This window comes from Schistocerca nitens, chromosome 9, assembly GCF_023898315.1.
Source record: "Schistocerca nitens isolate TAMUIC-IGC-003100 chromosome 9, iqSchNite1.1, whole genome shotgun sequence".
Taxonomy (NCBI): Eukaryota; Metazoa; Arthropoda; class Insecta; order Orthoptera; family Acrididae; genus Schistocerca; species Schistocerca nitens.
In genome coordinates this window covers 394335914-394352147 of record NC_064622.1, presented here as the reverse complement: position 1 = coordinate 394352147, position 16234 = coordinate 394335914, and the positions used below count along the sequence as shown (strand labels likewise).

General features: G+C 38.6%; 1 protein-coding gene across 1 annotated transcript in view; it reads left to right on the top strand.

The window, feature by feature from the left end:
* The window catches only part of LOC126203085 (histone-lysine N-methyltransferase SETD1B), a 188592-nt gene that overhangs the window by 88982 nt on the left and 83376 nt on the right, over nt 1–16234 (top strand). The window contains exon 5 of the mRNA XM_049937327.1: nt 9129–10480. Coding sequence (XP_049793284.1) covers nt 9129–10480 — 1352 coding nt within the window. The remainder of the gene's footprint in view (nt 1–9128; nt 10481–16234) is intronic.

Genomic DNA, 16234 nt, shown 5'->3' with positions numbered 1-16234 from the left:
TCCCTTAAGCAGGAATACCTATCAGCTGACTTCAATCTAAAAAAGGTGCAGCTTTAACACCCACTACTGCAGGAATTTTCCCATGAGTGATCCCACCACCCCCACCTATGCTGTCACCTATAAGCTTTGCCAACCTCCCCTTCCCATACCTGTTGATCTGAAGATTGTTGCAGGATGCGACTTCATTGACATCGATCTCCTTGTATAACAATCCTGTCAGTATTCCTCCAGGCCTGCTATATTAGGTTGTGGTCTCTGCTTACTTTTCCAAGAAACTTTCCGTGCAGCTAATCTCATTAAATATTTTTTCCAGGGATACTATTATGACTTGTTACAAGTGAGAACATTGATTGTTAAGGGGTGATGAATTATAATTTATTCAAACACTCAGTAAACATCAACTTGTTTCATAACATTCAGCATTTCAGTCTACACGCCACAATTTGCTACAGACTGATTCCACACTGAAACTTCAGCAATGACCGATCGCTAGTGAGCTGTACTAACAAATGCACTGTCCAAGCTCGTCTCACTCTGTTCAGGCCGAGAGCACAACAACTGAAACTAACTCACACCACAACAATAACTGGTCCCCAGCGTACCGTCAACAAGCAAAGATTAACTTATACTGGTAACCACGGCTACAACACACTCAATGGAGAACTTCATCAATAACTAACATTATTAATATACGGCATATACATTGCCATGTTAGGACACTGTACAGCAATTGTTGTTACTTTGCTGAATTTCATACAAACCATCAGGAGGGACCTTCCATAGAAATGTAGGCCTTTTCAATTTTGTGACATGACATCCAGAGATGGTTATATCGAAATATGGTGGTCTTTATCATATTGAAGTCTTGAAATTAGAGATCATGTATAATTCTGTAATTTTAATAATTTCAGTGTTATGAAGTAGGTCTTAAGACAGGAGTTCATTTCGCATTTAGCTTTTCTTCTCTTGGTTAGTTACGCTATCTGAGGACAACAACTGTTGTAGGTTTTCTCCACAAATATGTTATACACTACTGGCCATTAAAATTGCTACACCACGAAGATGACGTGCTATAGACGCGAAATTTAACAGACAGGAAGAAGATGCTGTGATATGCAAATGATTTGCTTTTCAGATCATCCACACAACGTTGTTGCCAGTGCTGACACCTAAAACATGCTGACATGTTTCCAACCGATTTCTCATACACAAACAGCAGTTGACTGCCATTGCCTGGCGAAACGTTGTTGTGATGCCTCGAATAAGGAGGAGAAATGCGTACCATCACATTTCCGACTTTGATAAAGGTCGGATTGTAGCCTATCGCGATTGTGGTTTATCGTATCGCAACACTGCTGCTCGCGTTGGGCGAGATCCAATGACTGTTAGCAGAATATGGAATCGGTGGGTTCACGAGGGTAATACGGAATGCCTTGCTGGATCCCAACGGCCCCATATCACTAGCAGTCGAGATGACAGGCATCTTATCCACATGGCGGTAACGGATCATGCAGCCACGTCTCGATCCCCGAGTTAACAGATGGGGACGTTTGCAAGACAACAACCATCTGCACAAACAGTTCGACGACGTTTGCAGCAGCATGCACTATCAGCTCAGAGACCATGGCTGTGGTTACCCTTGATACTGCATCACAGACAGGAGTGTACTCAATGACGAACCTGGGTGCACGAATGGCAAAACGTCATTTTTTCGGACGAATCCAGGTTCTGTTTACAGCATCATGATGGTCGCATCCATGTTTGGCGACATCGCGGTGAACGCACATTGGAAGCGTGTATTCGTCATCGCCATACTGGCGTATCACCTGGCGTGATGGTATGGGATGCTATTGGTTACACGTCTCGGTCACCTCTTGTTCACATTGACGGCACTTGGAACAGTAGACGTTACATTTCAGATTTGTTATGACCCATGGCTCTACCCTTCATTTGATCCCTGCGAAACCATACATTTCAGCAGGATAATGCACAACCGCATGTTGCAGGTCCTGTACGGGCTTTTCTGGATACAGAAAATGCTCAACTGCTCCCCTGGCCAGCACATTCTCCAGATCTCTCACCAATTGAAAACGTCTGGTCAATGGTGGCCAAGCAACTGGTTCGTCACAATACGCCAGTCACTGCTCTTGATGAACTGTGGTATTGTGTTGAAGCTGCATGGGCAGCTGTACCTGTACACGCCATCCACACTCTGTTTGACTCAGTGCCCAAGCATATCAAGGACGTTATTACGGCTAGAGGTGGTTGTTCTGGGTACTGATTTCTCAGGATCTATGCACTCAAATTGCGTGAAAATGTTATCACATGTCAGTTCTAGTATAATATATTTGTCCAATGAATACCCGTTTATCATCTGCATTTCTTCTTGGTGTAGCAGTTTTAATGACCAGTAGTGTAGTTTGGAGATCTGATGTTTTCTTCTGTAGAAATAAACGTTTCTGGCACAGCTGTACAGCATACACAGAATTTTTTTGTGACTGTATGTTGTTGCACTAATATGATACTCCAAGGCGAAACATACTGTGTACATTATCCACAGCTGCAGTTTATTTCTGCCTTCGTGTTTGGGATTTGAGTGAAGTGGGGTGTAGATGGAAGGCTATATAAATGTATTCTTTGGCAGTGCTTTTGGCTCCATACGGTGTATCATGTTTGTAGATTTTCTCTCAAGGAAGAAGTAGACTTAATGTAACAATCGGATGGGTAAATTGTTGAAAAATTGAAGCTGGCAGAAGACATTTTTAATGGAGCATAAATTTTCACTTCTCATACTACTTGTGTATTGTTTCCTTGCATCATTCTTTCCATGCTCATTGGCATTTAATCTTTCTGCATTGTTGTTGTGTCAGGCAATAACTAGGCATTTAACTTCTGCCTTTGATCTTTCAAGCCATTAACTTTCCCATTGAGGTTTATCCTTTGAGGGCAGCATATAATTCCTCAAATTCTGACTTTTGCATGTCAATCTGCTGAGGTTATTATTATTATTTCTTTACTTTCTCAGACGTTAAGTCTGGTTGAGAATGGAAAGTGACGCGGACCTTGATCAAGCGTCACTTCCTATTAACTGTACGGTATGTGTTATATTGCATTTAGGAACTTTCGGGTAATTGAACATGTATCAATAATTACGGATTTCTGTAGTTGTATATATATGTTTGGATGTAGCTGTATTGCATTGATGTATTGGTGGATATTGTGTGGTATGACTCCTGTAGTTGATAGTATAATTGGTATGATGTCAACTTTATCCTGATGCCACATGTCTTTGACTTCCTCAGCCAGTTGGATGTATTTTTCAATTTTTTCTCCTGTTTTCTTTTGTATATTTGTTGTATTGGGTATGGATATTTCGATTAGTTGTGTTAATTTCTTCTTTTTATTGGTGAGTATGATGTCAGGTTTGTTATGTGGCGTTGTTTTATCTGTTATAATGGTTCTGTTCCAGTATAATTTGTATTCATCATTCTCCAGTACATTTTGTGGTGCATACTTGTATGTAGGAACGTGTTGTTTTATAAGTTTATGTTGTAAGGCAAGCTGTTGATGTATTATTTTTGCGACATTGTCATGTCTTCTGGGGTATTCTGTATTTGCTAGTATTGTACATCCGCTTGTGATGTGATCTACTGTTTCTATTTGTTGTTTACAAAGTCTGCATTTATCTGTTGTGGTATTGGGATCTTTAATAATATGCTTGCTGTAATACCTGGTGTTTATTGTTTGATCCTGTATTGCAATCATGAATCCTTCTGTCTCACTGTATATATTGCCTTTTCTTAGCCATGTGTTGGATGCGTCTTGATCGATGTGTGGCTGTGTTAGATGATACGGGTGCTTGCCATGAAGTGTTTTCTTTTTCCAATTTACTTTCTTCGTATCTGTTGATGTTATGTGATCTAAAGGGTTGTAGAGGTGGTTATGAAATTGTAGTGGTGTAGCCGATGTATTTATATGAGTGATTGCTTTGTGTATTTTGCTAGTTTCTGCTCGTTCTATAAAGAATTTTCTTAAATTGTCTACCTGTCCATAATGTAGGTTTTTTATATCGATAAATCCCCTTCCTCCTTCCTTTCTGCTTAATGTGAATCTTTCTGTTGCTGAATGTATGTGATGTATTCTATATTTGTGGCATTGTGAGCGTGTAAGTGTATTGAGTGCTTCTAGGTCTGTGTTACTCCATTTCACTACTCCAAATGAGTAGGTCAATATTGGTATGGCATAAGTATTTATAGCTTTGGTCTTGTTTCTTGTTGTCAATTCTGTTTTCAATATTTTTGTTAGTCTTTGTCTATATTTTTCTTTTAGTTCTTCTTTAATATTTGTATTATCTATTCCTATTTTTTGTCTGTATCCTAGATATTTATAGGCATCTGTTTTTTCCATCGCTTCTATGCAGTCGCTGTGGTTATCCAATATGTAATCTTCTTGTTTAGTGTGTTTTCCCTTGACTATGCTATTTTTCTTACATTTGTCTGTTCCAAAAGCCATACTTATATCATTGCTGAATACTTCTGTTATCTTTAGTAATTGGTTGAGTTGTTGATTTGTTGCTGCCAGTAGTTTTAGATCATCCATGTATAGCAAATGTGTGATTTTGTGTGGGTATGTTACAGTAATATTGTATCCATAATTTGTATTATTTAGTATGTTGGATAGTGGGTTCAGAGCAAGGCAGAACCAGAAAGGACTTAATGAGTCTCCTTGGTATATTCCACGCTTAATCTGTATTGGCTGTGATGTGATATTATTTGAATTTGTTTGGATATTAAGTGTGGTTTTCCAATTTTTCATTACTATGTTTAGGAACTGTATCAATTTAGGATCTACTTTGTATATTTCCAATATTTGTAGTAACCATGAGTGGGGTACACTATCAAAAGCTTTTTGGTAATCAATGTATGCGTAGTGTATCGACCTTTGTTTAGTTTTAGCTTGATATGTCACCTCTGCATCTATTATCAGTTGCTCTTTACATCCTCGTGCTCCTTTGCAACAGCCTTTTTGTTCTTCATTTATAATTTTGTTCTGTGTTGTATGTGTCATTAATTTCTTTTTAATGATTGAAGTTAATATTTTGTATATTGTTGGTAGGCATGTTATGGGGCGATATTTAGCTGGGTTCGCTGTGTCTGCTTGATCTTTAGGTTTCAGATAAGTTATTCCATGTGTAAGTGTATCAGGGAATGTGTATGGGTCTGCAATGTAACTGTTAAATAATTTAGTTAGATGTGAATGTGTTGAGGTGAACTTCTTTAACCAGAAATTTGCTATTTTATCATTTCCAGGGGCTTTCCAATTGTGAGTAGAATTAATTGCTTGGGTGACTTCATGTTGCAAAATTATCACTTCAGGCATTTGTGGTATCATCTTTTATGTGTCTGTTTCTGTTTGTATCCACCGTGCATGCCTGTTATGTTGTACCGGGTTTGACCATATGTTGCTCCAGAAGTGTTCCATGTCTGTTATGTTTGGTGGATTGTTTATTTTAATGTGTGTGTTATCTATTGTCTGGTAAAATTTATTTTGGTTTGTGTTGAATGTTTGGTTTTGTTTCCTTCTATTTTCACTTTTTTTGTATCTTCTGAGTCGTTTGGCTAATGCTTGTAATTTCTGCTTCTTTTCGTCTAATTGCTCTGTCGCTTCTTGTTGTGAGATTTTACCTAACCTTTTTCGTTTTTTTTCCGAGATTTCATTTCTTATAAATTGTGTTAGCTGTCCGATGTCTTTTCTCAGTTTTTCTATTCTGATCTGTAGCCTGTGTTGCCATGCTGGTTTTGTGGGTTTCTTCTGTGTGTTGGTTGGTTCTGATCTCTGTCTAGTGTGTATATTTAGTGTAGTGAGTGCTCCTATATAAACCAGTAGTTGTAACTCTTCCATAGTTGTGTTTTCATTTATTTTGTTGTGTATGATTGTGTTGATAGTTTTTATTGTTGTTTCGACTTGTGGGTTATTTGGTGGTCTATGCAAGAATGGTCTAATGTCTGTATTTGTGTCTTTGTATTCTATATATGTTAGCTGAAATTTTTCTTCTATATCTAACATGTGTGTCACTTCGTGTTCTATTTGTGCTTGTTCTGGTGGCTGTCTTAAGATTTCGTTTTCCTCTGATTGTTTAATTGGTGCGTGTTGTTCTTTGTTTGTTTGCTCTGGGATGTTTGAGTCCATTACTGTATTTTCTTCTTCTTCTGATTGCACATTATTTTGTTCCAGTATTTGTTGTACTTGTTGTTTGATGTTTTCTAATTCTGACTGGGGTATCCTGTTATTTTTGATTATTACACGGATCTGATCAGCTAGTCGTTGTTCTGTTAAAAATTTTAATTCTGGGTATCTGGTAATAAATGTTGTGTATACTTGTGATCTGTATCCAGTTGTGTTGGTTCCTAGGTTTGTTGCTTGGTAATAACAGAACATGAGGTGTCGATTAACTTCATCTGACCATCTCATCCTCTGTCTTTGTTTTCCTTCTAGGGTGGTTGCAGGAAGCATATCCTGCAAAACACCTCTATTTGCATTTAAATCATTTTCCAGTTGGCTAGCAGTGTCGTTACCATTGTGGGCGGGCATAGGGTTCAAGCGTCGTCCCCGACCATGACGGCGCTTGTCCGAGGCTTCTTTAGTTCTGTCCTGAACCAACTAATCACACTAAAAGGGGGGTTAGCCCTATTAGTGGTTTGTTCTTTTCGTCGCCTTTTACGACTGGCAGAACATACCGGAGGCCTATTCTTTTCCCGGGCCTCCACAGGGATTATTATTATTATTATTATCTTTACTTTCTCAGACGTTAAGTCTGGTGAGGAATGGAGTGACGCGGACCTTTATCAAGCGTCACTTCCTTTTTGCTGTATGGTATATGTTATATTGCATTTAGGAACTTTCGGGTAATTGAACATGTATCAATAATTACGGATTTCTGTAATTGTATATATATGTTTGGATGTAGCTGTATTGCATTGATGTATTGGTGGATATTGTGTGGTATGACTCCTGTAGTTGATAGTATAATTGGTATGATGTCAACTTTATCCTGATGCCACATGTCTTGGACTTCCTCAGCCAGTTGGATGTATTTTTCAATTTTTTCTCCTGTTTTCTTTTGTATATTTGTTGTATTGGGTATGGATATTTCGATTAGTTGTGTTAATTTCTTCTTTTTATTGGTGAGTATGATGTCAGGTTTGTTATGTGGCGTTGTTTTATCTGTTATAATGGTTCTGTTCCAGTATAATTTGTATTCATCATTCTCCAGTACATTTTGTGGTGCATACTTGTATGTAGGAACGTGTTGTTTTATAAGTTTATGTTGTAAGGCAAGCTGTTGATGTATTATTTTTGCGACATTGTCATGTCTTCTGGGGTATTCTGTATTTGCTAGTATTGTACATCCGCTTGTGATGTGATCTACTGTTTCTATTTGTTGTTTACAAAGTCTGCATTTATCTGTTGTGGTATTGGGATCTTTAATAATATGCTTGCTGAAATACCTGGTGTTTATTGTTTGATCCTGTATTGCAATCATGAATCCTTCTGTCTCACTGTATATATTGCCTTTTCTTAGCCATGTGTTGGATGCGTCTTGATCGATGTGTGGCTGTGTTAGATGATATGGGTGCTTGCCATGAAGTGTTTTCTTTTTCCAATTTGCTTTCTTCGTATCTGTTGATGTTATGTGATCTAAAGGGTTGTAGAAGTGGTTATGAAATTGCAGTGGTGTAGCCGATGTATTTATATGAGTGATTGCCTTGTGTATTTTGCTAGTTTCTGCTCGTTCTAGAAAGAATTTTCTTAAATTGTCTACCTGTCCATAATGTAGGTTTTTTATGTCGATAAATCCCCTTCCTCCTTCCTTTCTGCTTAATGTGAATCTTTCTGTTGCTGAATGTATGTGATGTATTCTATATTTGTGGCATTGTGATCGTGTAAGTGTATTGAGTGCTTCTAGGTCTGTGTTACTCCATTTCACTACTCCAAATGAGTAGGTCAATATTGGTATGGCATAAGTATTTATAGCTTTTGTCTTGTTTCTTGCTGTCAGTTCTGTTTTCAGTATTTTTGTTAGTCTTTGTCTATATTTTTCTTTTAGTTCTTCTTTAATATTTGTATTATCTATTCCTATTTTTTGTCTGTATCCTAGATATTTATAGGCATCCGTTTTTTCCATCGCTTCTATGCAGTCGCTGTTATCCAATATGTAATCTTCTTGTTTAGTGTGTTTTCCCTTGACTATGCTATTTTTCTTACATTTGTCTGTTCCAAAAGCCATACTTATATCATTGCTGAATACTTCTGTTATCTTTAGTAATTGGTTGAGTTGTTGATTGGTTGCTGCCAGTAGTTTTAGACCATCCATGTATAGCAAATGTGTGATTTTGTGTGGGTATGTTCCAGTAATATTGTATCCATAATTTGTATTGTTTAGCATGTTGGATAGTGGGTTCAGAGCAAGGCAGAACCAGAAAGGACTTAATGAGTCTCCTTGGTATATTCCACGCTTAATCTGTATTGGCTGTGATGTGATATTATTAGAGTTTGTTTGGATATTAAGTGTGGTTTTCCAGTTTTTCATTATTATTACTATTATTATTATTATTATTACTATTATTGTTACTATTTTCTTCTTCTGGGGTGTTTTGCTTATACCTTAAACTACTATAAAGCTCTCACAATTTATGCTTTTGTATTGTTACTAGTTGCACATTCCATTACAAGAACGTGCCTTGTCAGATTCGTGCAAACTCCTCTCTCCCATCCCCTGTGTGTGATATACTATCTTCCCCGTAGCCTCATTTTTTTCTTTATTATGTGATAGCTCACTTGCTGTAAAGAGCTGATATTATGACGTACTGTGATATTTGTGTTTTACAACTCTCTCTTGTTAAAAGTTCATGTTGCAAAAATTGTTTATTTAATCCAAGTTATCTGGATCCTGTGCTTGAAGTGGTACATTACATAAATTTCTTGTTTAGAGTTATTTAATACATCAATTTGTGTGTTGGTTAAACATTAATGCTGTCATACATGTCATACGTATTTACACAGACTATACAAATGTGAATGGTTCTCTCCTAAAACTTTCTGTAAATGTGAATGGCTTTGGTTTTCAGGAGAAGAGTGCCGAAAGCTGTTTGATGAGAAGACAACGGAAAAGAAGCCAGAGAAAGAACCAAATACTGATTTGGATGAGTCTTCATGTGGCGCAACGGACAAGGATGATATCTTAATCAAGAACAAACTAATTAAAAAGGGGAGTTTGGGTCGTGACCTATCTTCAGAGGATCATGAGAGACCGTGGCCTGATAAGGAAGAAATTTTGGGGTTGAAAAAGGAGCTAACTTCAGTTTACACTCGCAGTGATTACAGCATCGAAAATCATACATATAGGCATAGAGATTATTCGACTCCTGGTTCAAGCACTAGTGACTATGGGACTGGTCAGAGTGACACTTACTCTGAGAGAAGCTACAGCAGTGCTGGTTATCACAATAGCTCTGGTGTTGTACAAGGTTCTAACCATTCAACACCATCTGCAATAGCAGGAACAACTTACGACTATCACAATCATCGTTATTCCTCAGCAGCTCCACCTCCAAGTTCTAGTGCATCACATTACCCAGCATATCATCCACAGATTCCTCCACCAACTGCACGACAGCCACCTCCGCCATTTGTTCCACCACCACTTCACCAGCCCCCTCCACCCATACCGCCACCTCCTACACATGTTCCCCCTCCGCCTATTCATCATTTACCACCGCCACCTACACAACCACAAACACAGTGGCAGGGGACGTGGAGTGACGTACATCCTCGGTGGGAACATCCCCCACCATCTTCTTCAGCTCTGCGACAGGTCCCAGTGCACGGTGCAGGCAATGGTGCCACAGTGACTACCCTCCCTCCTGCCAACGCAACACCAACCTGGACTCCAGTGACTGGTGATGTTCGTGGTGTAGTGTTTTCACCTGATAGGCTACCGGTGCCTAAAATCAAGGGGCCTGGAAAGGTGCATAGGCATAGTGACAACAAAAGCCCAGAAGCGCCGAAAGTGTTGGATTTGGATACCAGAATTGAAATGCTTCTTAAGGGAAAAGGTGCAGGTGGCATGGCTCCATCTTTTTTGAGGATAGGTATAGGATCTGACTCTGAAGAAGAAACAAAACCTGGAGCGAAAGTCACATCTCGGCGTTCTTCTGGTAGTTCTTCCAAACATGGCAGTTCTAGGCAAAGGAGACAGAGTATGTCTCAAAGACTGAGTGGTTCATCCCTTGTACCGTCTTCCAGCAATTCGGACTCTGATGATTGTGCACCAGTACCCAGGCCATCCTCTTCGTCTCGAGCTTCAAATGATAATCATTTACCGTCTGCAGAAGAAGCAGAGGAGCCATTGTCAGTTCCTCCATCACCTTTTTTGTCAGAGGAAATATATCTGAAGTGGCATCGGATTGGCATTGACCAGGTAAAAACTGTATTGTTTAACGATGGATAAGTTTCTTTTGTTCAAGTATTTTGTAATACCCTAGGTATTCAGTCATTAGTATTTACTACTTTTTTAAATCAATTATTATATTGTATTTTTAACTTTTCTTCTTCTTTGTAACTGTGAAGGGAGTAGAGAAACGTGGATCTATATTTGACATCGTCAGTCAAAATATCTGCACAACACACTGGAAAAAGGAAAAGACGCAAACAGCTGTTAATCTTGCCTTTCCAAATGATGGTTTTCAGATAGTGATTTCACACTGTAGGCATATCATTTACATGAGGTTACTCCTTTCAGGTAACATAATTGTTAGATTTTAGAAATTTCATTATCCCTGATATTACACTCAGTTGCTACAAGGCAATGTTCCATTTCTAAATAAAGGAGGAACTGATCTGTTTTCACATGAGATTATTCACCAGTTTGTGTAGATACTCAAAAGTTTCGATAACTGTGATGCCAGGTCACATACTGAAAGCAAAATTGTTCACATTTTCAATTGTCTTTTCACACCTTTGCAGACAGAATGGAAGACAGTCTTTTGTAGGCCAGTGTGGTGTACATAGATGACAAGCAGATTTAATTGTGCTATTTCTACAAAAGTTGAAAAGGCAAAACAAATTAGTCTCTCTGGTAGAAGCAACAATCTTTTTCATGCTCTCTTATAACTCCAACATCTTCGATAACATATTGTAACAGAGTTAGATGATTAGAATAATAGCAGAAAGGGATGATGCAATTGTGTAGCAGGTAATGCAAAGACTGTAGCTTTCATTTTCTGTCAGTATATTTTTGCCCTATTGCGTTTGTAGATTGTGGAAGGGTTGTGTTTCAACTACTTGTTCTGTTCCTGTATTTTCCGTCAATGATGACAATGCACAAGTTTTGTTATTTTTCGTAGACTAGTGGGAAGATGGCTGTTTAAAGTGCTCTTTATGCAACTTGTAGCTTCTGGCCATCTATTTGGCTACTTAAGTTCTGTTATCATTATTACATTGTTTGGAGCTGGATACAGGGTGCATATCTTACCCAATACTGCCCTTGATATGCTCCATTAGGTAGAGTTTAGGTGAACTGAAATGTGGATTAGACAGAGTAGCTTTTTCTATGTTTAGTGTTGAAAGGTGGTGGTCCTACTCATGACAGACTGTGTGCCCTGTAAAGTGTAATGAGAAGATGTACATGAGCAGTGGCTTCAAAACCCCATAGTGAGAAGATTGTTCTGGATGGTATGGTTGTTCATCGGTTATTGTCATCACTCATTGATTTGGGAAGCAATTAGCTGCACTATATGCCATTTGCCCACTGCTTCAATTTTTGGTAGTCAGTGATGGCCCTGCTGTAAATATGTTCTTGCCCAGTGGCAGTTACGGCTGGCACTAGCTGTTTGCCACCAGTGATAATCATGGCACACCTAGTGTCTGCACTAGCCGTGCACATGTTTTGTCTCACGTGATGCATATGTTGTTAAGTGGTTTAATCTTAATGTCCACTGCAACCACTGACTGTCTTGAAGGCAACACTGTGGATATGAAAACATAGAAACTACACTGCGACATGCACTCTTGAAACTTGGAATACCTTAACTGTGTGATCCACTTTTTTTCCACCAAATTATGTCCTCTTCAGTGATTCCCTGTGCAGGCCTTTTGCCAGTTCCAGTATCTGCTTGATTTTGTGTGTTGCATAGGTCCAGTAATTGGTATGACTGCACCATTGAAGTATGAGCAGTCTTGTTTTCTTTGTCACAACTGTTACCTGAGACAGTGACATGCTGTCAACTGTGCCAATGTGTGTGTGTGTGTGTGTGTGTGTGTGTGTGTGGTCACCTCTGTTCCAATAGGGTTCTGAAACACTGCTGCACAAATTAAGTAGTATAGCATAATTGACTTCTGATTTACTGCAACATACATGTAAACCTTAAAATTCAACTCAGGGCAGGCACATATGCGAATCAGTCAATGCAAAGAACAAAAAGGAACTAAATCCCATAAGAAAACACTCACTTCCAGGAGTACACACCCGGCTATAGATTAAGTCTGTTACCAGTGTTGCTGCACTAAGGGCTGCAGTGCTTCCAATCCTCGTGGGCCGTTTACTGTAGGTGACGATTCCAGACTGACAGCTACTCTCAATGAACTTCACACGAATGTTGCTGCTGCCTTGCGAAGAACTGCCGTTGTCTCGCTGGACTGTGACTAACAAATTCACAAATATTGATGTACTTAGTCTGTGTGATTGGCTGATGCCTCCGGCAGTAGTCTGTGTCCCATTTGTTGGCCACCCAGGTGGAGCGATGTCATTGTCTTGTCCAATTAGTGCACATGACGAGTCGTGGCAAAATAGTGCGGCTGCTGTTGACGACCTCTGTGGACAACTGATGTGGGACGGAAAAGTGGATTATATGTCAGCGATAGTGGTATGAAGCCCTACAGCATACCTTTGATTTGGACAAAATCTTACTTCTATCTCTATCTTGCCCATTTTGTGCTTGTCATGCTGTCAGCTAGTTTATATTGGTGTGGGTGTGTGTGTGTGTGTGTGTGTGTGTGTGTGTGTGTGAGAGAGAGAGAGAGAGAGAGAGAGAGAGAGAGAGAGAGAGAGAGAGAATAAAACATTTTATTTAAAAAACATAAATATTTTAGTTATTATCGCCCTCAATATACTCCCCTCCTCTATTCCTAAAAAGCTCCATGAAAACTTAACAGCTTTACATTAATTATAGAAATAGTGCTGGAAGTCTTCCTTTGTGAGCTCCTTGATGATATGTGCTGCTTTTTCTTTTACTGCTTCAGTGGATTGAAATCTTGCTCCTTTCAAAGCAGATTTGACCTTGGGGAGTAGATAAATCGTGCGGTGCTGGGTCAGGTAAATAAGGTGTGTGATCAAATACTGGAATGCTGTACTTTGCTAAAAACTTCGTAACAGACAATGCAGTATGAGCCACTGTGTTGTCTTGATGCAGAACCTGTGACTTGTTCTTCCACAGTTTGGTTCTTCTTCTTCTTCATCATCATCATCCTTTTTAATGGAGTTGAGTAATAGCTTCAAGGTACTAATGTTGATCAGCAGTTTGATCTTCAGGAACCCAGTGAAGATAAATAATTGTACAAATATTGAAAAAAGAATCATCATTGCTTTGAATCTTGATTTTTCTCATTTGAGCTGTTTCTTGCTGTCGGTGAAGTTGGACCCTTCCAGTGCATGGATTGGCACTAAGTTTCTGGGTCATTAGTGAAAAATCAAGATTCGTCATGTTATCTCTCTTTTCAAGAAATTATGATCATTTTCAATTATGTTCAAGGGCTCAGTACAGATATTTTCATGAGGTTATATATGTTCACTCATGAGAATTTTCAGTGCCAGTTTTGCACCCACTTTTCTCATGTTAAATTGGTTATGAAAAATCAGGTTACACATTATTTGTCAATTCCTATAGTGTCAGAAAATGATCAAATACTCAACCAACCATCAGATTACCTATTATTATTATTATTATTATTATTATTATTTTTTATATATTTTTGTCAGTTTTCCATGTTGAAAAGCACCTCAGGCATCAGTCACCTTCTGTTCTTCTCTGCCATCTTGGAAACTCACGTATGTGCATATGTATAAACAGTCTTCACCATACAGCACTTTTAGTAAAAGATTGGTTTTGCTAGAATTTTTCCCAAGTTTCATGTGCAACTTGACAATTCATTGCTCTCATATTATACTTACCATTTTTCCGGCAAAATAAAATAACACCTCTTACTCAAAGGCTGCAGCTACACTGATTTGTCTACAGACACCAGAGACGCCATATTCGACTAAGAAGGATTCATGCTTTACAGCTATTAGACATTCATATTTGGCACACGTGTACTTACTCTGTGAAAGCATCAGTCCTTTTATTTTGTAGCCACACCTCATATATCTTAAAAGGGAGGCGTAATATGAATCATGGACTTTGCTGAGGTGGTGTGGCTTGTGTACCTCTGGCATACAGATAACCATACCATGACATCTCCACAGATACCTCACAAATGTGGTTACATATGTGAGGTATCTGTGGAGATGTCATACATAAGATTCCTGAAGAGGGGCACCAGCCTTTTCTGTTGTTGCAAGGGCACCAGTGTGGATGATTGACTGGTCTGTTTTTATAACATTAGCCAACATGGCCTTGCTGTGCTAGTACAGCAAACAGCTGAAAGAAAGGGGAAATTATGGCCGTTATTTTTTCTTCTGAATGCATGTGTCTCTACTGTATGATTTTATGATTTTAATGTCTTTTTGGTACAATATTTCAGAGGTTAAATAGTCCCCAATTCGGATCTCCAGAAGGGAACTACTTGGGAGGAGGATTTGGTCACACAGGTTTAAGTGTTGGATGTTAGATCCCTTAGCTGAGTAGATAGGTTATAGGATTTAAAAAGAAATATGAATACATTAAAATTAGAGCTAGTGGAAATTAGTAAAGTGAAGTGCAGAGACAGGAAGAAAAAGACTTGTAATCAGGGTGGTTCAAGGTTATCAAAACAAAATCAAATAGTATAATACAGGAGTAGACCTGATAAGAAATAAGGAAAGAAGAATGTGAGTAAGCTACTGTGGACAGTATAATGAAAGCACCCGTCACAGTAGTACCAGTTTATGTGCTGACTAGCTCCAGAGATGGTAAAGAGATTGAAAGAAAGTAAGATGAGATAAAATAGATTATTCAGGTTATTAAGTGGATCAAAAACTTAATTGTGATGGAGGACTTCATTTCACTAATAGGAAAAAGAAGAGAAGAATAAAGATTAGGAGAAAAGGTACTGGGGGAAGAGGAATGGAAGGAGACACTGCCGGTAGAATTTTGCACACAGCAAAATTTAATAATTCTAAGACGAATGAAGGAAGATAGTATAAATGAAGGGACATGGAGACAAGAGAATGCTTCATGTAGATCACATAGTGGTAAAACAGAGGTTCTGAAACTATATTTTAAACTGTAAAACATTTCCAAGGGCAGATGTGGAAGCAACACTAATTTATTGGTTATGAACTGCAAATTAAATTTTCAGGCATTTCAGAAAAGTAATAATTCAAGGAGGAGAAATGTGCATAAATTGAAATCATCACTGGTTGTAGAGAGTTTAAAAGGCAGCATTAGCAAGATAACTGTTGCTGATGCTTTGTCAACAGAAGTGTAAAGTGCCTTTGTTGAAGAGGTTTTCAACCTGCAGTACACTCATGACACAGAGAGACACTGAAATAGTAAGAGGTTCACTAAGCTGAGCATGGTGCTGATTTTCTGTGCAGTGCCTCAAAGTCGGCACAGAGTTATTTACTCCCTGATGGTTCCATATGAACGATACCACTAGGCTATAAGAATTATCGAAGTGTCTTGCAATGGCACAGAGGGACAGACAGTTCTAGATTTTGCAGACTATATACATTGCTGATTAATGTTACCAGACTACAACTATTCTATTTTAACAGTGGTCATTGGTACCTGTATTATAGTGTAAGTGTGAATTGGAATACCGTGCTTACTCATTCAAAGAATATTTCTTAACAGTGGAAGTGAGATTTCAGCAAGCTGATTTCAGTGAGCTGATTACTTAACTAGCTGTAACATGTACGCTGTCTGATCAGAAGTATCCGACATCCTACATAATGCGGAATTGATTACTAGATGTCATGAGAGGCAGACCTGCCAGTATAAAAGGAAGCTGGGAGTATTGTGTTTTTATTAGAGTA